Here is a 22901-nt window from a genome sequence, read left to right on the forward strand (position 1 = left end):
GTAAATGGTGAATCAGATATGGTTACAGCACACAATGTTCATTATGTGAAAAATGTGGCAACTAACCTGCTGTCTGTAGGGGAAATTGTCAAGAAAGGAAATACACTCACTTTTGACATGCAGGGTGCAAGAGTAATCAGTGAAAGTGGGGAAGTTATAGCTACAGCAAGTAACGAAAGGGGCATTTTTAAGTTTGATACCATTTACAGTAAACACAAAAATGTTAGTGATTCAGTATATTCAGCAGAAGGTTTTTTATGGCACAGGAGGCTTGGACATCTAAATAGAAAGAGTATGTCTATAACAAAGGATATGGTAAAGGTAATACATAATTTTAGTGTGTCCAAGGATCCTTGTGAGACATGTATAAAGGGAAAACAAGCAAGGTTACCCTTCAAGACTAGTAAGAGTAAATCCACAGAAGTCTTACAGTTAATCCACACAGATGTATGTGGCCCAAAGGAGTGTGAATCCATAGGTGGAAGTAATTATTTTCTTACGTTTATTGATGATTACTCACGATATACTCATGTTTATTTTCTTAGTTCTAAAGACCAAGTGAGAGATATCTTTGAGGAATATTGCAATATGGTTGAAAGGTGGACGGGAAAGAAGATCAAGATCATCAGGTCTGATAATGGGAGAGAATATATTAATCAGAAATTGAAGAAACTTCTGGCAGAAAAGGGAATCAGGCACCAAACTACCATAAGGTACAACCCATCTCAAAATGGGGTTGCTGAGAGGGCTAATAGGACCATTGTTGAGAAAGCAAGAAGCATGATGACTGACGCTGAATTATCCAAAGATTTTTGGGCAGAGGCAGTGTCAACAGCTGTATATTTGAACAATAGATCACCTACAAAAGCATTAAAGAATAGAACCCCTTATGAGATATGGATAGGAAAGAAACCTGATCTAAGCAATATAAGGGTTTTTGGGTGTGACGCAATGGCATATATTCCAAAACACCTAAGAGGAAAATGGGATTCGAAAGCTAAAAAGTATATTTTTGTAGGCTATTGTGAAAATTCAAAGGGCTACCGATTAATGGATCTATTGACTAAAAAGATTGTCACAAGTAGAGATGTAATGTTCTTTGAAAACAGAAAGGACTCAAAAGAGAGCAAAACCACTAAGTCAACTGCACCTAGTTCAGAAGGTGAAACCTTGTGTGAGGAAATAGAAAGTGAAGAAGAGGAAGACGACAGCCTAGGACAAATGGATACAATTTATGATGACAATGAGTTAGAGGATGAAAAAAATGAAGAAAACAATGTAAGGCGTTCTTCTCGTGTACCAAAACCGAAGGAATATCCGGATTTTGAGATGTATACAGCACAGTCTTTTAATGATGAGCCAAGAACAGCAGAAGAAGCAATGAGTGGCCCAAACTCTCAAGAATGGAAAGAAGCGATGAAGAGAGAATTAGAATCTTTGTATCAGAACGAAACCTTTGAATGGGTAGATATGCCAGGAAATAAGAAACCACTGCAGGCAAGATGGGTATTCAGTTTGAAGAACCCTGAAAGCTCATCACCAAAATACAAAGCAAGACTTGTGGTAAAAGGATATTCACAAAAACATGGGGTAGATTACAAAGAAACTTTTTCACCTGTAGTCAAGTATGCATCATTGAGATATCTTTTAGCCTTGGCAGTAAAACGAAATTTAATAATCCATCATATGGATGTTAAAACGGCATATTTAAATGGGAAATTGGAGGACGAGATATATGTCATTCCACCAAGGGAAGCCATAAAAACCAGATCAGAAAGTAAAAAGATTTGGTGTTTGAGAAAAAGTATTTATGGACTTAAACAAAGTGGACGTTGCTGGAATCGATGTCTACATGAAACTCTAATGAATATGAATATGAAGCAATCCAAGGCAGATCCCAGCATTTACTATAAAGGGAGGAAAGAAGAAATAATAATAATAATGGCTATTTGGGTGGACAATTTCTTTATCCTGACTGAAAGTGAAGGCCAAATGAGAATTTTCAAGAAACAGCTGCAAACCAAGTTTAAGGTGCATGATTTGGGAGAAGTCAAATGTTATTTAGGTATGCAGATTACTAAGGATGAAGAAAGGCAAGAATTGAGCATAAGTTAATCATCATACACGGAAAAAATATTAAAGAAATTTGGCATGAGTGATTGCAAACCCATAAGTACTCCAATGGAAGTAGGAGTGAAGTTAAGTGTAAATGAGACTGATGTGGAATGTGACAAGAATGTTCCTTATTTAGAAGCAGTAGGGAGTCTGTTATATTTGTCTCAAATGTCACGACCCGACATTGCTTTTGCCACCAATGCAGTGAGCAGATATTGCAGAGACCCAAAGGAAAAGCACTGGAAAGCTGTAAAGAGGATATTCCGATACCTAAGAGGAACCTCAAACTATGAGTTAAAATACCATAGAGATGGTAACGCAAAACTAGAGGGATATAGCGATGCGGACTGGGGGAGTGAACTGGGAGACAGATACTCCACCACTGGCTGCTCTTTTAAAATTAATGGGGGGCCTCACATCATGGTCCTGTCAAAAGCAAAAAACTGTTGCATTGAGCACCGTAGAGGCTGAGTATATGGCACTATCTTACACCACGCAGGAAGCATTATGGCTACGAACATTAATAAGTGGAATAGAACCCAATTGAGGATCCTACAACCATCTTCTGTGACAATAAGGGAGCCATAAACCTAGCTAAATATGATGTTACTAGTGCTAGGACAAAGCATATTGATATCCGGCACCATTTCATTCGGGACCACATAGAGCGACAGAACATTGCCGTGGACTATCTGCGCACAGAAGACATGTTAGCTGACTTTCTGACCAAACCCCTGGAAAGGGGGAAGTTTGAGAAGATTGTGGGACTATTTGGTTTATCTTGTGGAAGCAACACACAAAATATAAGTTCAAGGAGGGGTGTTGGAATTGTGTGAACAATATATTTCGTGTGTGACGGCGCAAAGTGCACTGTGTAAAATAGACCTCTTTGGCATTGTCTAACACTCTTTGTGTGTGCTAATTATTCTGTTGTGTTCGCTGTAAATTTTTTTGTTCTTGAATGTGCAAATATAGTTATTAGTAAAATGTCCTTTTTTTCTCCTTAATACTTATTCAGCTGCGTAAATTCCAATAGCCTCTAATATGGCCGTTCCTCTCACATAAAAAGCAGAGATGTTTTATTACTTCCCTGTAGCATCCAAATCTCTTCAGGGAGTCCTCCCAGCAAGTCAGATAGGATGTTTTCAATTCTGTCTTTATCCCCCCTTTTTCCAAATACACAAATGTAACACTCAAAATGTGCACATTTTGCTCACCTGAAATGCAGGATAAATGCACAATGCTGTAGCAAAATGTCAAATGACTGGCACACAAGGTATTTATGAGGAATGGGAAATGTGATATTTAAGTATACATATGAAAATGTCAATGTTGAGCATATACTCATGATTGTTACAGTAAATAACTGAAAAGCTTTTTATTTACAAAAAGAAATATGCAAAATTATCACAGTATAAAAAAAATTCAAAAAATCTCTTTTCTACCCAATCTCATTTTTCATTGTCATCTTGATGATAAAGTTCACTGAGGAGGCGATAAATATAGGATGGTGAATGTCCTCCCCTACAACAAGCATTAACAAATAGCAAATTAGATAATGTATGCAAAGCCATTTATTTACTTGTGACAGAGGCAATGCCACACATATACAGTACTTGTAGTCAAAATATTTTATATAAAACAGTCCAACATGGGTGATTATGAAAAGAAAAATTATCAAAAATATATTTATACAAATAATAAAACTATGGCATATTTTACAACAACAATTACTTAAAATCATAAATCAAATACGTTAAGTAACTGAATGTAAACACTAAACAGCAAAAGCAACTGGAACAAGGTTAACAGACACAAAATGAAAGGACTGTAAAATGACACCGTGACACAGATGCTGAAAGCCTGTACTTTAAAATTTTGAGCATATTTTTGAGTCAAAGAAGAGTCACACACAAGAAGCAATACAATAAGGGAAAGACATATAAATGAAGAAAAAGATATCCTAAACTCTGTTATTGAAAGAGACACAAGGTGGCGAGAAGATGATGTCCATAATAATGGTCTAAAAGCAAAGATTGATTTTCCACAGACTTACTAATAAACAATAAATACTGGTTTCAGCTCTCCGAGACTGCAGACGCGCGCGCGTTTTGTGTGTGTGTGTGTGTGTGTGTGTGTGTGTGAGCGCGCGCGCACTCGTCTACTGCTGACAAAGGCCTTAATGGCTGAAAGCTATAATTTTGTGAATCTTTTTGTTGTGCCTATCGCGACTCAGCATCTCCACTATATGGTGAGTAGCAACTTTCCTTCTCTGGTATTGTTACATTCCATCCTGGATTTTCCATTGTTTGATAAATACTTGATAAGTCATATAAGATTTAGACCTGCTGATAGAGGGCAAGTAACACATCCGTATTTCAGCACCTGTCTGAGTTACAAAGCTGTACAGTTGACCCTTGCATGTGTGTGACATACTAGTTGAAAATGCAGTTAATACTTTGGAGTTGATATCTGTAAAAATAAGGGCATGATTGGACCACCTGAAAGTCTGCCACCTGTAATTTTTCCGATGCATTTTTCATTGTTTCCCTTTGATACTGTACATGTTTTTAAGGTCCGCACACAACTGGATGTCTCAGTAGCTTACTAGATGGTCCAAGCATGCTGTAGGGGTATGTATATTTCTTTCTTTTTGTGTGGCTTTGCAATGGCATGTTTCAGCCATACCTAGTTAACAGCATCTACATGTCAAGAGACAATATGACCAAATATAAAAATGAACTGGTGTTATCTTCCAACTTTGCCTATACTGACACTAATTTTTCAGAAGATGATGTTGCAGATAACTGAGGATGGCATGTACTATGTTCAAGAAGGAATATCCATGAGTTCCAGTAAGAAATATTTGGAGTGAAATATTCAGTTTTAATTCAGTTTTCAGTTTAAAGTCCTTTCAGTAGGTAATTCCAAAGGGGTTTTAATTTAAAAGACTTTTTCCAGTAGAATCAAACGAGGAAAGCTATCGTCAAGAAACTTCAAGGGTAATTAGTGATGTTATTTCTTTGGATATCAAGGTTGATGAGCAAGGAAAACCACGGATGAGGGCAAGAATTTCACACCATGCACACTACACGGAAAGTTGAACTAATACTGATCATGTTACTGGTACCGCTGTATTTTCATGAGAATCTGTACAATCGAACACAAGTTTATATTAAAATGATGCATATCAAGAGTGTTTTTTGCTTCTGCTTCTTCTTCTTCTTCACACTTTCTTGCAGATTCTATGCTTCATACTTCCTTGCAGATTCTATAATGGACAACATGAAGGAAAAAACAATTCAGTATGCCCAACAGAGCACAAGGAAGTAATAAAGCAGGAGTTCCCTTTAACCTGCATGTACATTGTCAAAATAGAAGACAGTCTCCACCCCCATAGAAATAAAAAAATAATAAAAAAAAAACTTTTCCAATAATCATGTTTCATACGTGTAACAGTGGAAGACCTTGTACAGAAAAACATTAGTCCCAAAATCTCATTGTAACACATGGTCATGGGTTCGATTTCCGGCCGGGTTGGGGATTTCTTCTGCCCAGGGACTGGGTGTTTGTGTTGTCCTCATCATTTCATTATCACCGTCATTCGTGGTAGTGGCTAGATTGGACAGAATAAAAAATTGGAGTGTGAAAAAACTGGGACTTTGTACGGGCACTGATGACCACGCAGTTGAGAGCCCCACAAACCAATCATCATCATCATCATCGTAACATGTAATTTCTATCCTGAAGTTATGAGGCATGACAGGATCTGTCTATTTTCGAAAATTTTCATATAAAGAATAATTTATTAGGCAAGAAGAAAAGCAGAAACTGGCTACAACCCATTCCACAAGATAAAATCTCTCCTGAACTGTGTATGCTAAGTTCCAGCATCTCAGAACAGCACTATAGATGACAGTATGTGTAAATTCATGGCTCTGTGTATTTCAAGCAATATACGCCACAAAGCCAAACAAATAAGGTATAACATTACACAAGTTATCAGACACAGGTCATTTATTCAATTTCTGTGTTCAAGTGGGTAAGATATGTAACACAGTCAATTTGAAGGCAACATTGCTTAAGAATCAAAGTGTTTCACTGAGTTAACAGACAGATTTTACAACAGTCTCACCCTTGCTTCAGAGCTGGAACCTGCAAAAACTGCTCTTGTAGGAGCTAAAAGAAATCCAAACTGGCATTACATCATGCAATAAAAGATCCAAAACTGCAGTTGTTGTTGTTGTGGTCTTCAGTCCTGAGACTGGTTTGATGCAGCTCTCCATGCTACTCTATCCTGTGCAAGCTTCTTCATTTCCCAGTACCTACTGCAGCCTACCGTATTTACTCGAATCTAAGCCGCACTTTTTTTTTCCGGTTTTTGTAATCCAAAAACTGCCTGCGGCTTAGAATCAAGTGCGAAGTAAGCGGAAGTTCTGAATAATGCTGGTAGGTTCCGCCACAACTAACTTCTGACGTTGAATATATGTAGCGCTACACAGGCATGCTTTGCAGGCACAAAGATAAATACTGGCGCCAAAACCTCTGCGTCAGTAAATAAATTTAAAAAAAAAAGGTGGAAGATGAGCTTTTTTCTCCGCCTCAATTTTCAACCACTGCATTTTCATACATTAGCCAACAAGTAAATACAAATTCTGTATTGTTAATCTTCGAATGTAGCAGCATTTCAATGTACTACAAAAATCCGACTGGCAAGACTGTTTGGGATGTTTGTCAATATGGCCAACTCTACGTACTGAATTTTTTCCTACCTATGAGAAGAGATGGTTGCTAATATGAACTTTTATGAATTGAATTGTGAATGACATGAAGTATTCTCTTCACTATAAGTATAATATGAATATAAACATTTTGCCATGTATTCTTTCGTGTTTGCTGCTATCTCATTTAATTCCTGTCTGCCTAATAAACTACGAAACTAGAGTGAGACAACAGCAAACGCGGAAGAATATAAATATCATGTCATGTTTATATTCGTATTATTCTTATGCCTAATAGTGATACAGCCAGAAATGAAGCACGACAATTGACTAGATTTTTAAATCTAAGATGATTTATTTCTGTGCAGAATTTAATTTACTAAAGAGGTGTTGCAAAGATTTTCAAACGGAGAAAATTTTCTGCTGAACTCTCGTTCAGATCATCTATCATACGCAGTCTATTATTTGGTTCTTGTTGATCATTATCAAAGAAAGCAGCAGTGTGAGTAACAACAAATAGCAGTCTCTTGCCATTGTTTCGCTAATGAGACGATTCCTCTCCCTCTTTTTTTTAATTGTAAGCGGCGGTAGTGTGCACAAAAGCAAGCCATGCCACGAGCGGCGACAGGCTGTAAAAACTCATTATCAGAATGCAACAAACAATGCACGACACAGTACAGTAATGCATTTTCAGCTTAGAGTGACGTAAACACCTATAACAAAGAGAACGGCACTTATCAGATCAAAGAAAAATAAGCAATCAATTCAAACCAGATTAAACAAAGTGAAAAAGGAAGAGTACCCGTATAAATACGGACGGAGCGCCTGACGCATAGCAAGGGCTACCTGGTAAAGCTTACGACTCAAACCAAACCACTGTAGCTGTATAGTCATTCATTCGACCTAAATTGTGTCTCATATTACAATGGACCAACTTTGTTTCGATTTGGAGGTGCAGCCTAAAACTTTTCTCTCCCCTTGAATCTCAAGTCTCAAATTTCAGGTGCGGCTTAGATTCGGAAAATTTTGTTTCCTTGATTTTGAGTCTCATTTTTCAGGTGCGGCTTAGATTCGAGTGCGGCTTAGATTCAAGTAAATACGGTACTTCCTTCTCAATCTGTTTAGTGTACTCTTCTCTTGGTCTCCCTCTATGATTTTTACCCTCCACGCTGCCCTCCAGTGCTAAATTGGTGATCCCTTGATGCCTCAGAACATGTCCTACCAACCAAACCCTTCTTCCAGTCAAGTTGTGCCACAAACTCCTCTTCTCCCCAATTCTATTCAATACTTCATCATTAGTTATGCGATCTACCCATCTAATCTTCAGCATTCTTCTGTAGCACCACATTTCGAAAGCCTCAATTCTCTTCTTGTCTAAACTATTTATCGTCCACGTTTCACTTCCATACATGGCTACACTCCATACACATAGTTTCAGAAACAACTTCCTGACACTTAAATCTATACTCGATGTTAACAAATTTCTCTTCTTCAGAAACGCTTTCCTTGCCATTGCCAGTCTACATTTTATATCCTCTCCATTTCGACCATCATCAGTTATTTTGCTCCCCAAATAGCAAAACTCCTTTACTACTTTAAGTGTCTCATTTCCTAATCTAATTCCCTCACAATCACCCGACTTAATTCGACTACATTCCATTAAGTTCATCTTATACCCTCCTTTCAAGACACTGTCCATTCCGTTCAACTGCTCTTCCAAGACCTTTGCTGTTTCTGATAGAATTACAATGTCATCGGCAAACCTCAAAGTTTTTATTTTTTCTCCATGGATTTTAATACCTACTCCGAACTTTTCTTTTGTTTCCTTTACTGCTTGCTCAATATACAGATTGAATAGGCTACAACCCTGTATCACTCCCTTCCCAAACACTTCTTCCCTTTCATGTCCCTCAACTCTTATAACTGCCATCTGGTTTCTGTACCAATTGTAAACAGCCTTTTGCTCCCTGTATTTTACCCCTGCCACCTTCAGAATTTGAAAGAGAGTATTCCAGTCGACATTGTCAAAAGCTTTGTCTAAGTCTACAAATGCTAGAAACGTAGGTTTGCCTTTCCTTAATCTTTCTTCTAAGATAAGTCGTAGGGTCAGTATTGCCTCACGTGTTGCAACATTTCTACGGAATCCAAACTGATATTCCCTGAGGTCGGCTTCTACCAGTTTTTCCATTCGTCTGTAAAGAATTCGCATTAGTATTTTGCAGCTGTGATTTATTAAACTGATAGTTTGGTAATTTTCACATCTGTCAGCACCTACTTTCTTTGGGATTGGAATTATTATATTCTTCTTGAAGTCTGAGGGAATTTCTTCTGTTTCATACATCTTGCTCACTAGATGGTAGAGTTTTGTCAGGACTGGCTCTCCCAAGGCTGTCAGTAGTTCTAATGGAATGTTGTCTACTCCCGGGGCCTTGTTTCGACTTAGGCCTTTCAGTGCTCTGTCAAACTATTCACGCAGTATCATATCTCCCATTTCATCTTCATCTACATCCTCTTCCATTGCCATGATATTGTCCTCAAGAACATCACCCCTGTATAGACCCTCTATATACTCCTTCCACCTCTGTGCTTTCTCTTCTTTGCTTAGAACTGGGTTTCCATCTGAGCTCTTGATATTCATGCAAGTGGTTCTCTTTTCTCTAAAGGTCTCTTTAATTTTCCTGTAGGCAGTATCTATCTTACCCCTAGTGAGATAAGCCCCTACATCCTTACATTTGTCCTCTAGCCATCCCTGCTTAGCCATTTTGCACTTCCTCTCGATCTCATTTTTGAGACGTTTGTATTCCTTTTTGCCTGCTTCACTTACTTCATTTTTGTATTTTCTCCTTTCATCAGTTAAATTCATTATCTCTTCTGTTACTCAAGGATTTCTATTGGCCCTCCTCTTTTTACCTACTTGATCCTCTGCTGCCTTCACTATTTCATCTCTCAAAGCTACCGGTTCTTCTACTACTGTATTTCTTTCCCCCATTCTTGTCAGTCTTTCCCTAATGCTCTCTCTGAAACTCTCTACCACCTCTGGTTCTTTCAGTTTATCCATGTCCCATCTCCTCAAATTCCCACCTCTTTGCACTTTCTTCAGTTTTAATCTACAGTTCATAACTAATAGATTGTGGTCAGCGTCCAGATCTGCCCCTGGGAATGTCTTACAATTTAAAACCTCGTTCCTAAATCTCTGTCTTACCATTATATAATCTATCTGAAACCTTTTAGTATCTCCAGGGTTCTTCCATGTACACAACCTTCTCTCATGATTCTTGAACCAAGTGTTAGCTATGATTAAGTTATGCTCTGTGCAAAATTCTACCAGGCGGCTTCCTCTTTCATTTCTTAGCCCCAATCCATATTCACCTACTACGTTTCCTCCTTTTCCTACTGTCAAATTCCAGTCACCCATGACTAAAATTTTCGTCTCCCTTCACTACCTGAATAATTTCTTTTATCTCATCATACATTTCATCAATTTTTTCATCATCTGCAGAGCTAGTTGGCATATAAACTTGTACTACTGTAGTAGGTGTGGGCTTCGTGTCTATCTTGGTCACAATAATGCGTTCACTATGCTGTTTGTAGTAGCTTACCCGCACTCCAATTTTTTTATTCATGATTAAACCTACTCCTGCATTACCCCTATTTGATTTTGTATTTATAACCCTGTATTCACCTGACCAAAAGTTTTGTTCATCCTGCCACCGAACTTCACTAATTCCCACCATATCTAACTTTAACATTTAGTTTACCTTTACAAGGTAATATTTAGCATTGTGTTGGAAGAATAAATGAAATGTAAACACAATTAGCACATAGCATACTGATGAGATGCTCCCTTTTACTGATAAGAAAGCTAGGGAGAAGTGAAAGTCAGCATGTGTGGTGGATTACAACAAAAACAAATAGGGTATTGATTTTTCTGAGCAGAAGCTGTCCTACATTGCATCTGAACACTACACTTTGAAATGGTATGACAACTTCATTTTCCATGTGATTCTAATGGTGACAGTAAAGTACTACGTATTATTAAAAAAAATTAACGGGAAAAGGGCTAGCAACTTCCCGCTTCCAGTTTATGGCAATTATCTGACGAAATCTTGCTGAGAGCCAAGCTATCGCATGACAACGTGGTACCTTAGGACTCACCCGACAGGAAATAATTTTCAGTGGCGAGAAGTTGACTGGAAAAGTATAGTGCAAAGACAAAAGCTACCAGTGTAGTGAATGCAGGGCCACTCTGTGTAAATCACACTGCTTCAAAATACATCATACAAAATAGAAAACTGTATTATAAAAGATCCCCGACTATGATTGCTGCATATAAGACAAGCTGGATACTTCTTTTATGAAAAAATATTTAATAATGAATCATGCTGGCATCTCAAAAGTTCTGTATGTGTAACCTTACTCATTTTTCCTTTAAAAAATCATTTTTTAAAAATAAAAGTATACATGAAGTATTTTAAAAAAGAACATATTAATTCAAGAGCAAAGTATTGCACATTACATTTGATTAGGAAGTCTAAAATTTTCATTAATGTAGATTCAATTATTATACTATAAGTTTTCTAACAGTTGCTATTGCCTAAAATATGCTAAATACACCCAGGTTTTTCAAAACAGTTTTGCATGTCACAGTATAAGATTTAAAATATTAAATAAAATCTTATTTTAAGTGTCAGTGAGACAGAGACTTTATAATAAAAACCAATGTGCTTCTGGCTATCTGCATTATTTCAGACAAATTCAACAATATCTCTGTTTTAATAACTTCACTGCTAACTCAGAAAAAAAAAAAAAATTACATGTAAGTGTTCACATGGTACTGAGATGAAACACTGAAGCTGTAGCTGCTGCACAATATTTGTAAGACGCTATTACTTGTCACATTCAAGTGCTAACTTGACTGTACAGAGCTGTTGCAGTGACCTAGTTTATACAGATACCTTGCTAGAAGATTGTAGTAGTTTTGAGGAAGAGAGAAGCTGCAATGTCATCACAGGAGAAGTTAGCATCCAGAGGTTATTCTCGAAGAAACAAACAAAGAGCACCATGTTATGTGATATGAGGAGCTTGACTGCAAGCCACAAATTATAAGATACATGCTCGAGCAAATTGTGACTGCCCAGCTTAAATTCAAGCCTCAATTTTTCACACTGATAATGAATATTGCATACTTATAGCCTTGTTAGATTGGTATTATCTTTGATGACACCAAGTAACATCTGCACTTGTGCCAGAGGATGGAAAACACATGTGGTTTGAGACAAATTCTTGTACTGGTGTATGAAGCCTTCTAAAATTTGCAAGCTACATTTAATAACATATTACCGAGTTTTAATGTGATATCTCTTTTCACACGATTGTCTTTACTGGAAACAGTGCAATTCATATGAGCTAAGCTCTTACACGATCTCATACATTTATTTAAACATATACTCACCCTGATTTACTTTTTATTCAACAACCAATATTTTGGACAATTGATGGTATTGCTATGAGTTGTTCTTTTTCAGCCATTGTGACTACCATTTTTATGGAAGACTTTGAGAATACAGCACTTCAATCAAAGATTCTGAAGCGCATTTTTCTTTTTCAGAATGGGTTTTTCAAGGAGCAGATATGTAATGCACTCTGATCTAAGCATATTAAACATTGAGAGCAGCCAAGTGCTATGAAAAATCTGACTTCAATGGTTTTCCTACCTCATGTAAGTGTTGTCACACTCAAAACTAGCAAGCTTTTCAGAATTCTGAGAAAGTGTGGGAATTCAAGTACTGACCAGGAGTGATGCAAGGTTAAGGACAGATTCAATGAACATCAATGTCAAATAAGCCAAGATCAACCAGAAGAAGGCACTTATTACTACCTCCCAATATTCCTTGAGTGACGTTGTGGCCATTTGACTGACTGTATCATTATTCAGTTTTTTCAATGTATAGTCACCATCTGCTAAACTTTTAAGTCATTAGTTCAGCTTCACAACAGTGTCACAAGACAGTAACTAGACAGCTTTGAGGTGATAAGAATATCTGTATCTATTTTCTTGACTTTGTCTTTAGGTACAATTTAGCATTTGCATGGACATTATTAATGAAGTACCTCCAATGAATTCTGAGTAATGCCATCCTTCTCCCACCACCCCATATACAAGTAAAGTATGGAGATAGTCCAACATCATACCCTCATGGAGGATACTATCAATGATCTTTAGGTAAGTAGGTCTTACTGCTGTATATGTTGTGTATCCAAAATCTAACCAGAATAACACAAAGGTTTTATAAAATTGGAGTAAGCAGATCCTGTCTACCTTCCAAGATTTATGGTTACAGCACTTAAAGGTCTTCAGTGCCTCGCCTTCAGGTCTCAGAGGTGTGCCAACCATGGTAGCTTTGCATCAAATATAAGGCCCAGAAACCTCACTGAATCTTTAAATTGTAAAATGTTGTCCCCCATTCTCAAGTCACGTAAATTACAAACATAATGTACAGTATTACAAGCTCCTGACAGTGCTGGATCCAGCTTCAACAATAGAAGGGGGCAGTTATATTGTTAGATTTGATGTCAAAAACATCCCTCTCTGTGATCAGTTGGTGGTGATGTGGATGCTGGCTCCCGACTGGCAATAGCCATAGCAAAGTGCTCCAATATTGTGTGAGCAGTGGCTCCAGGTCTTTTGCAGTGATATAATGAAAAAATGGTAATGTACCAGAATGCTGCTATAACTTTTAATTGCTAAACGTTTCACATTAGCAATAGGCCTATTTTGGCATTATTACTAACTTCAGGCTATCTATATTCCAAAACACTCTGTTAAAAGTGTTGTTTGGAGGTACTCCTGCTTCCGCACAGCTGCTTTAGGTGGCTGACTGTGTTTATAAAAGGCTGAACACCACACTTGTGTGGGACAAGAGGGATGGTTTATGAAAGTGCAAAAACACTCACCATGACCTCCTTTATTTCTCTCGCATTATATACTGAGCTTTGGTCCTGCATTCTGAAGGGCTAGGAAGTTTTTTATTGTGGTCAATATTTAAACTGCCACAGAGCCACACCATGGCACAAGTGCCCCTAAGATGATATGAGGACTGACCAGGAGTCAGAAATGTGGGAGCTGTTATAGGGTAGAGTAGAGAGATTTGTTGCCAATCTTGTAGGAAATATTTTCACTGCTGGGGGGGGGGGGGGGGGGGGGGGAATGTTAGGAGAACAGAAGAAGCTCTCTGGTGGAACTGCAGAGTATGCAGTATGAACATTTTTATTTGATTTGGGGAACAGGAAAGGAGAATCTGTGCCCTTCAGGCAGTTGGAGGAAGCGAGGAAGGAACTGGTAAGGATCAAGGGAGATAGGGATGAGGAGGATGGTTGGGAACTGGCAGCTGGTAGGATGATATGAAGAAAGAGAAGGCGATCTGACAGTTTTATCAATGACACCAAAAACAGGTATTTACGACTGCTGGGGTTAAGTAAAGAAGAGCCTCAGGTAGAATGAGAAGCAGGAAATGAGGAGCACTCTTCAACCGAGGCCAAGAAGCCTAGGAATGCACAAAGTGTTAGGAAGAAGAAAGTGCTGCTGCTATGCTCAGTAGTAGCCATGGGCGAGGTGTAGGCCCCCAATTACAGTAAAGTTAAGGGGCAGTGTACCAGGCCACCAGTATCTTCAAATCAAATGCAGAGCTAAGTTATATGATAGAGGACTTACGGTCTTTATGTAAGGCCTTTACAAAAGAGGACAATGTAGTGATAGTGGGTGGGGTGGGAAACAGTTTGGACAGGGATGAGGCGTATGACTTAGGTGGTGACCTGGACAAGATAGCTTTCCTGACTCATGGCACCAATGTACACTTTGTTGAGCTGTTCCAGTGTCCTGATCGACCACACCTTGCTGGAGCTGTGTGGAGAATCAATGTGGGGTTAGGGATGGCTCTGGGGGCAGCCAACTTTGCTCATGTTTCTCTGGTGCCCATCGGGACTACCAACAGATGGGGTTTCACTAGGTGTAGCCTACACCTAAACAGGACTGGAAAGGGAAGATTGGTACAGCTGATTCATGAAAGTATAAGGAGTGGATCTCGGGCCACACATGGTCAAATATGTGTAGTAGTCATGGGTAAGAAAAGTAAGTCATTTTTATGATAAATCCAGACAACAGATTCCCCTGTGTGAAGAGCGTCTTCAGCACTTTAAAAAATACTGAAACACAAGACAGATTTTAATACTCCAAATAGCACACATACCAGTGTCACAAAGAGAAACAAACAATTGGATAGAGTAACATGGGGCATTTCATTTCACAGACTTAACAATCCTCCATCAAAACATGCAATCAATAAAAATTAAAATACAACTAGTAGAAGTTAAGCTCCAATCTTTGAAATGCACAGTAGTTCGTGTTGTTGAGCACTGGTGTAGAGACACAGAAATCCAACATGTAGTATTATCTATGTATGAAAGGGCAAACTCTTACTGTAGAACTGCTTCAAGGGGTGGAGGATCATGCATTTATATCAGAAAAGGAACACAGTTCAAATCAAGACATGACCTCAGTACAGTAAATGAAGACAAACACTTAGAAATATCAGCTATTGAATTAACAGGGCTTGATATCACCAAGAAATTAATCATTTTGTGTGTGTATAGATCTCCCAGTGGTAGTGCAGGCACTTTTTTCAATAAATTAACAGAACTTCTAGATAAAGTCTTCAGTACAAAGGTCAACATAATTCAGTGTGGGAACATTAACATCAACACTAATATCATACATGAATCCAGCAGCACCCTCATAAATCTCCTTCAAAGTTTTGGTATGTCTCTATTGGTTAATAGTGCAACAAAGGTTACTACAATGACTGTATCAGTAATTGACCATGCGGTCACAAATATGGACAGGGAAAAATGTGATGTAGCTGTAAAAGATCTAGGACTATCAGACCATCTCTGTCAAATAACAACAGTAAAATCAGGCATCGAATCATTCCCTAAACTACACGCCTACAAACGACATCTATCAGAAATCAAAATAGAAGATTTTCAAAATAACTAGCAAAACAAAGCTGGGATGAAGCGTATAAGGAAACCAATATGAATATGAAATTCTCTAAATTATCAAAAATGGTTCAAATGGCTCTGAGCACTATGGGACTCAACATCTTAGGTCATAAGTCCCTTAGAACTTGGAACTACTTAAACCTAACTAACCTAAGGACATCACACATACCCATGCCGGAGGCAGGATTCGAACCTGCGACCGTAGCAGTCCCGCGGTTCCGGGCTGCAGCGCCAGAACCGCATGGCCACCGCAGCCGGCTCTAAATTATCCACATTATTTGAATTGAACTTTGAAAAGGTATTTCCAAAAGTATGCATGTCTGTATCAACAGCTCACAAAAACAGATGGATAACACTTAAATACCTCAGTTCCATGAAAGAGTCGCAATGATCCAGAATTCTTAAATTTCTATAATAGATACAAAAAGATCTAAAGGAAGGTGCTGATTGCTGCAAAAAAGTCATTTAATGACAAAATAATATATAATGCAGAGAATAAAAGCAAAGCAGTCTGGGATGTTATAAAAAAGGAAATAGGGAGAAGCAAACAAATGCAGAATAACATATTGCTAACCGAGGGGGATAAGCTAATAAATGATCCTCAGCACTTAGCAAACTATGTAAACGTACATTTTTCAGGTATTGCAGATAAGTTACAGCAAAAATTCCCCAAAACAAATATAACACCTGTAAATAATGTTGCACTAAATATAATGATGTTACTTCCAACCACAGAGAATGAAGTCAATAAAACTGTTCAAAAACTAAAAAATAAAAAGTCAGTAGGCTTAGATCAAGTACCAATCTGTGTACTGAAACAATGCATAGAGATTATACAAGGTCCCTTAACAAATATAATAAATGAATCCTTCACATCAGGGACATTTTCAGAGGAGTTAAAACAGACAAGAGTTGTACCTTTGCTTAAGAAAGGTAATGCAGAAGACACAGAAAATTACTGGCCCATTTCCCTGCTGTCACCATTCTCAAAAATAATACAAGCAATTATGAAAGACAGATTAATGAATTACCTGAAAAATACAATCTTTTAAGCGAATCACAGTTTGGTTTCCGAAGTTGCAAAAATTGGTCAGCCACAGTAGAATTCACAAAAAGTTGTACTTGATGCTCGTGACAAAGATGAGTGTGTCACAGGCATATTTTTGGATATTTCTAAGGCCTTTGATACAGTTGACCACAAGATTCTATTAAATAAATTGCAAGCATTAGGAGTAAGAGGGGTAACTAATGACTGGTTTCGATCATACCTAGCAGACAGGGTACAAAGAGTAGAGATAACACATACTTCAAATAGATCTAAACATTTAGTAAAACACTTATCAGAATCAAATTACATTAATATTGGGGTTCTGCAAGGTAGCATATTAGGATCAATACTATTCCGGATACACACGAATGACTTTCCCAGTAGTGTTACTCATAGTGAAAGAATTCTCTTCGCTGATGACAGCAATATTATAGTTACTGAGAAAGCAAGAGAACTCCTTGCAGAGAATGCAAATGAAACTCTCAAGGAAGTTAAGATTGGTCAATAAGCAATAAAGTGACACGGAACATAAAGAAAACTAAGGCCATGAATTTCTGTTTGAAGAGGGAAAATGACAATGTTAAATTACATGTAGATGGCACCTCTGTAGGCTGTGTAACAAATGCAAACTTTCTAGGAATGAATATTGATTCTCAGTTGACATGGTGTGAACACACAAAGGTACTTGCAAACAGAATGTCATCAGCACGTTATGCCCTTAGAATCCCATCATCAGTGTGTAGCATGCAGTGTCTTTTAGTTACATACTATCATATGTACACTCAATTCTTAGCTAGGACATTCTTTTTTGGAGACCAAATGCACAAAATATGAACACCATTTTCAAGCTCCAGAAAAGAGCCATAAGAATTATAACCAAAAATAGTTGTCAAGCTCATTGTAAAGATCTGTTCAGAACACTGGGGATTTTAACTGATCTCCATGTGAATAGATTTACCGGTCAGTTGTACACATCAAAAATAACATTGGTAATTACTGTACAAACAGCTCTGTCCATGACCATACAACAAGAGAGACTCAACTTACATTTACGAAGAAAAAATAAACATAAAACTCAAAACAGCATTTTCTACCAAGGAATAGGACTGTACAATAAATTACTAAGAGAGATTAAAGAAATTACATAAATATACTTATTTAAAAAGGCAGCTAAAAAGTACCTATTATGCAATATATTTTATACATTGAAGGATTACTTGTATAAAACAGAGTAGGGGTTTGGTAAAAAAAGTTATACAAATATATAATAATAATGGTTATAAAACATCCAACACTCCATGTAACACCTTCACACAGTGTTTCTTCCTTCTTTTTTTCTTTTCTAGAAAACCTTACCCCCAAGCTATGCATAGCACAATACTAACACCTCTTCCTCTTGAGCTCAACATCTCATCTCACTCATTATACAGAGATGCTGACTCAGTTTTTCAGGACAGCAAATGGGAAGTTGCACTACATAAAATGGCCCAAAGATCACCAGTGTGTGTGTGTGTGTGTGTGTGTGTGTGTGTAGTGAGTGAAGTGTTACAAAACAATGTGCGTATAGTATTTGCAGTGAGTGATAGTGAGTTATGAGTGCACAGTGTGGCATTACATTATTTAAGAAGTTATTTGTAAAAAAAAGTATTATATACTAGGAGTAAATCTTATGATTGTCTCTATCTAATAGTCTGTAATGTATGTGTATGCAAATTAGCTTATTTTAAATTAATCTAAACTTGTAAATACTTTGACATGTCCTATATCCTTGTAAAAAGAGATCTACGGAGGAATAAAGCTGCTGTTGCTACTGCTACTGCTGCTACTACTACTACTACTACTACTGAAATGGATGAATCAGCCACATGGTGCATGTGTTCCACCCAGTGATGGACAATGTTTCAACCCTCAAACCAAGCCTATGGGCTATACGCAATCAGTCTGCTCTGCTGATTACCAATCTCAGCAGCTTTCTTTCTGGGATTTCTCCACCTGGTAGATGGATTCAGAGCAGGATCTTGTCACTAGAATGAAAGTCATTAGTAACTGTCCACTTATTGAACTCTGTCTGGGCTGGTCAGGCGAAAGAGGTTTATAGCTGAGGGTGAACCTGTAGCTGTACTTTCATGTATGTGGCTTCAGAGCTGAGAACATATGGCTCCTCAGGCATCAGATGGCTCTTTAAAACTCTATACTTGTGACTGACAGACTGTGCTTCCCATAACACACCATTGCATGTGTTACTCGCAGAGAAGAAACTGTCAGGGCAGTTGCATCAGACTAGGAGACTCATAGAGGCCTAATAATAGTTCTTTCGGTGTTAAATACATCTCTATCATTAATTTCAATAATTGTGGAGGTCTGTAACCAGACAGACAGCATACAGATGGTATACAAGGTTATTTATAAACACACCCACCCATCCTTTGGCCCTCTCCTAAATATGAGCATCCTTGTGGTGAAGCATGTAGCCCCCATTCCAGGGTATCAGTGAACTTAACAAGTTTCCTGTAAACGTAAGCACAGGTGCTTTCTATTTGTCAGGTTGGTTGGTTTAAATGGGGGGAAAGGGACCAAGCTGCGAGGTCATCGGTCCCTTGTTCCCAGTAGAACAATTACCTAAACAATGGGCAAAACAGGACAAGAAAACCACAGAGAGACACAAGAAACAAGGAGAAGAGATTAAAAACAAGAGAGCACTGACCATGAGAATAAAAAAGGAGAAGACAGCCACTATGCACCATATTAAAGCCTCCACCCTAAAAGTCCTAGGGTGGAGGACACAGAGGGACAAAGGACGTGTGCCAAAACCCAGATCAAATGATAATACCCACCCTCACGAATAAAACGTAAAACTAAAGCTGCTGTTGGGGCACTGTCATGTTGGAGTCACAGTGACAATGAGGTGGGTCCCCGCGAAGGGGGAGGTAACCATGTGTGAGTCACATATGGCCAATGCAGAACCGACAAAGGACAACCGATTCCCTGCGAGAAGATTGCAGGGAAGATTTCCACACATTCACAGTCTCCTTAATGACACGCAGTTTGTTGTGCATACTGTTATGCCACTTTGTCTCCCAAAGCTGGAAAACCTTGTGGCGTAAGAAAGAACGCAGGTCAGTTTCAAATATGCCCATCTCCAGGAGCAGTTTCCACATAGCCTGTTTGGCCAGCCTGTCAGCAAATTCGTTGCCTGGGATTCTGACGTGTCCTGGGGTCCACAAAAACACCACTGAATGACGGGACCTTTTCAGGGCATAGATGGACTCCTGAATGGATGCTACAAAAGGATGGCAAGGGTAGCACTGGTCAATAGCTTGTAGACTGCTCAAGGAGTCAGTACACAGGAGAAATGACTCGCCAGGGCATGAGGTGATGTGCTCAAGAGCACGAGATACGGCCGCCAGCTCTGCAGTGAAAACACTGCAGCAATCTGGCAAGGAGTGCTGTCCAATATGTCCACCATGAACATATGCAGAGCCTATGTGACCATCAGCCATCGAGAAGTCAGTGTACACAACTTCAGAGCCCTGGAACACGTCAAGAATCGAGAGGAAGTGACAGCAGAAAGTGGCAGGGCTAACGGAGTCCTTAGGGTCATGCAAAAGGTCCAGACGAAGCTTCGGCCAAGGTGTACAACATGGAGGTGTACGTGAATAGACCTCAAGTAGAGGTGGTAAAGGGAAGGAGTCCAATTTGGAGAAAAGGGATCACACGCGAACTGCAATTACGAGACCTGACCTGGGCTGCTGCAGGTGGGAAAAGGAGACGGTAATTGAGATGCTCAGGAGACTATGAATGTGTGCAACATAACTGGCAAGCAGTTGTGCAAGTCGGATCTGCAATTGAGGGACTCCGGCTTCCACCAGGTCACTGGTCACCGGACTTGTTCTAAAAGCTCCCATCACTAGGCGAATGCCACAGTGTTGCACTGGGTCGAGTAACCGCAGCTGAGGGTGCCGCCGAACTGTAAACCACATTCCCATAGTCAAGGGGAGATTGAACAAGGGCTCTGTAGAGCTGCAGCAGCGTAGAGCGATCTGCACCCAGTTGGTGTTGCTCAGGCAGTGGAGGGCACTGAGGTGCTGCCAGCACTTCTGCTTAAGGTGACAAAGGTGAAGTAGCCAAGTCAATCGGGTGATGAAAAACAGTCCTAAAAATCAATATGTCTCCACTACAGTGAGTGGATCATAATTAAGATAAAGTCCTGGTTCCGGATTAATGGTACGATGCCAACAGAAGTGCACGACACACAACTTCGCGGCTGAAAACTGGAATCTGTGGGCTACAGCCCATCACCGCGCCTTGTGAATGGCTTCCTGTAGGCGCTGCTCAGCAACACCAATACTGGAGGAGCAATACGAAATGCATAAGTTATCCGCATAAGAGAAAGGGAGACTGACAGCCCTACAGCTGATGCTAGGCTGTTAATGGTCACTGAAAATAGAGATACACCCAATAAGGAGCCCTGCAGAACGCCATTCTCCTGAATACGGGGAAACTATGGGAGGCACCAACTTGGAGATGGAAAGTATGGAGCGACAGGAAGTTTTGGATAAAAATTGGGAGTGGGCCCCAGAGACCCCACTCATACAATGTTGCAAGGATATGATGTCACCAGGTCGTGTCGTATGCTTTATAGAAGTCAAAACAGACAGCAACCAGGTGTTGGCGTGTGGAAAAGGCTGTTTGGATGGCAGACTCAAGCGACACAAGTATATCAGTGGTAGAGTGATCCTGGTGGAAGCTGCCCTCACTTGGAGCCAGTAGGCCATTTAACTCCAGAGCCCAACCCAACCCCTGACACACCATACGTTCCAGCAGCTTGCAGAGAACGTTGGTGAGGCTGATGGGCCGAGAGTTATCCACATCAAGTGGAATTTTACTGGGTTTTAGCACGGGAATGCTGGTGCTCTCCCACCATTGTGATGGAAAGTCACCATTGCACCAGATCTGTTTGAAGATGACGAGGTGATATCGTTTGTAGTCAGACGAGAGATGTTCAGCCATCTAACTGTGGATCCGATCTGGCCCAGGAGCTGTGTCAGGGCAATGTGCAAGGGTGCTGAGGAGATCCCACTCTGTAAAGGGGGCATTATAGGGTTCACTGTGGTGTGTAGTGAACGACAGGACTTTCCTTTCCATCTGCCGTTTGAGGGTGCGAAAGGCTGGGGGGTAGTTCTCCGAAGCAGAGGCTCGGGCATAGTGCTCGGCAAAGTGTTCGACAATCGCGTCTGCGTCGGTAGAGAGCACGCCACTGATGTTAAGGCCAGGGACACCTGTTGGGGTCTGGTACCCAAAAAGTCGTCTGATCTTCATCCAGACTTGGGAAGGTGACTATGGCACCCAATGGTTGATACGTACCTCTCCCATCACTCCTGTTTCCGTCGTTCTATAAGCAGGTGAACACGGGCACGGAGCCGCTTAAAGGCTACTAGGTGCTCTGGGGAAGGGTGCCGTTTATGTCGCTGTGCTGCTTATGTCGCCGACGCTCTTTAATTGCCTCAGTGACTTCCGGCGACCACCAATGGACTGTCTTTCGCTGGGGGCCACCATAGAGAACGAGGAACCGCGTTTTCTGCTGCAAAAGCGATCGTTGTAGTGACCTGCTCAATAACAACATCGATGGCACAGTGTGGGGGAGATTCAACGGTGACAGCAGAGGTGAAGGCTGCCCAGTCTGCCTTGTTTAAAGCCCATCTGGGTATGTGTCGGTGGGCATCATGCCAGGGGAGTGACAGGAAGATGGGGAAGCATTTGCTACCACACAGGTCATCATGTGCCCTCCAGTGGATAGATAAGTCCTAGGCTACAAATTGATAAATCAATGGCCGAGTAACTACCATGAGCCACACTGAAACCTTTGTAAGGAGTTTCAGTTTTATCTACATGTGTTCTAAATCCATAAATGTTCACTGAAATAAGAAGCCGTCTTAACAGCAAAGTTTATCTTTACCTTC

The 22901-nt window shown here is 39.6% G+C and overlaps 1 protein-coding gene across 1 annotated transcript in view; it reads right to left on the reverse strand.

The window, feature by feature from the left end:
• Positions 1-3465: 3465 nt before the first annotated feature.
• The window catches only part of LOC124613131 (translation initiation factor eIF-2B subunit beta), a 68417-nt gene continuing 48981 nt past the window's right edge, over positions 3466-22901 (reverse strand). Inside the window, exon 8 of the mRNA XM_047141748.1 lies at positions 3466-3639. Coding sequence (XP_046997704.1) covers positions 3567-3639 — 73 coding nt within the window. The 3' untranslated portion in view covers positions 3466-3566. The remainder of the gene's footprint in view (positions 3640-22901) is intronic.

The sequence above is a fragment of the Schistocerca americana genome, chromosome 4 (genome assembly GCF_021461395.2).
Source record: "Schistocerca americana isolate TAMUIC-IGC-003095 chromosome 4, iqSchAmer2.1, whole genome shotgun sequence".
Lineage (NCBI taxonomy): Eukaryota > Metazoa > Arthropoda > Insecta > Orthoptera > Acrididae > Schistocerca > Schistocerca americana.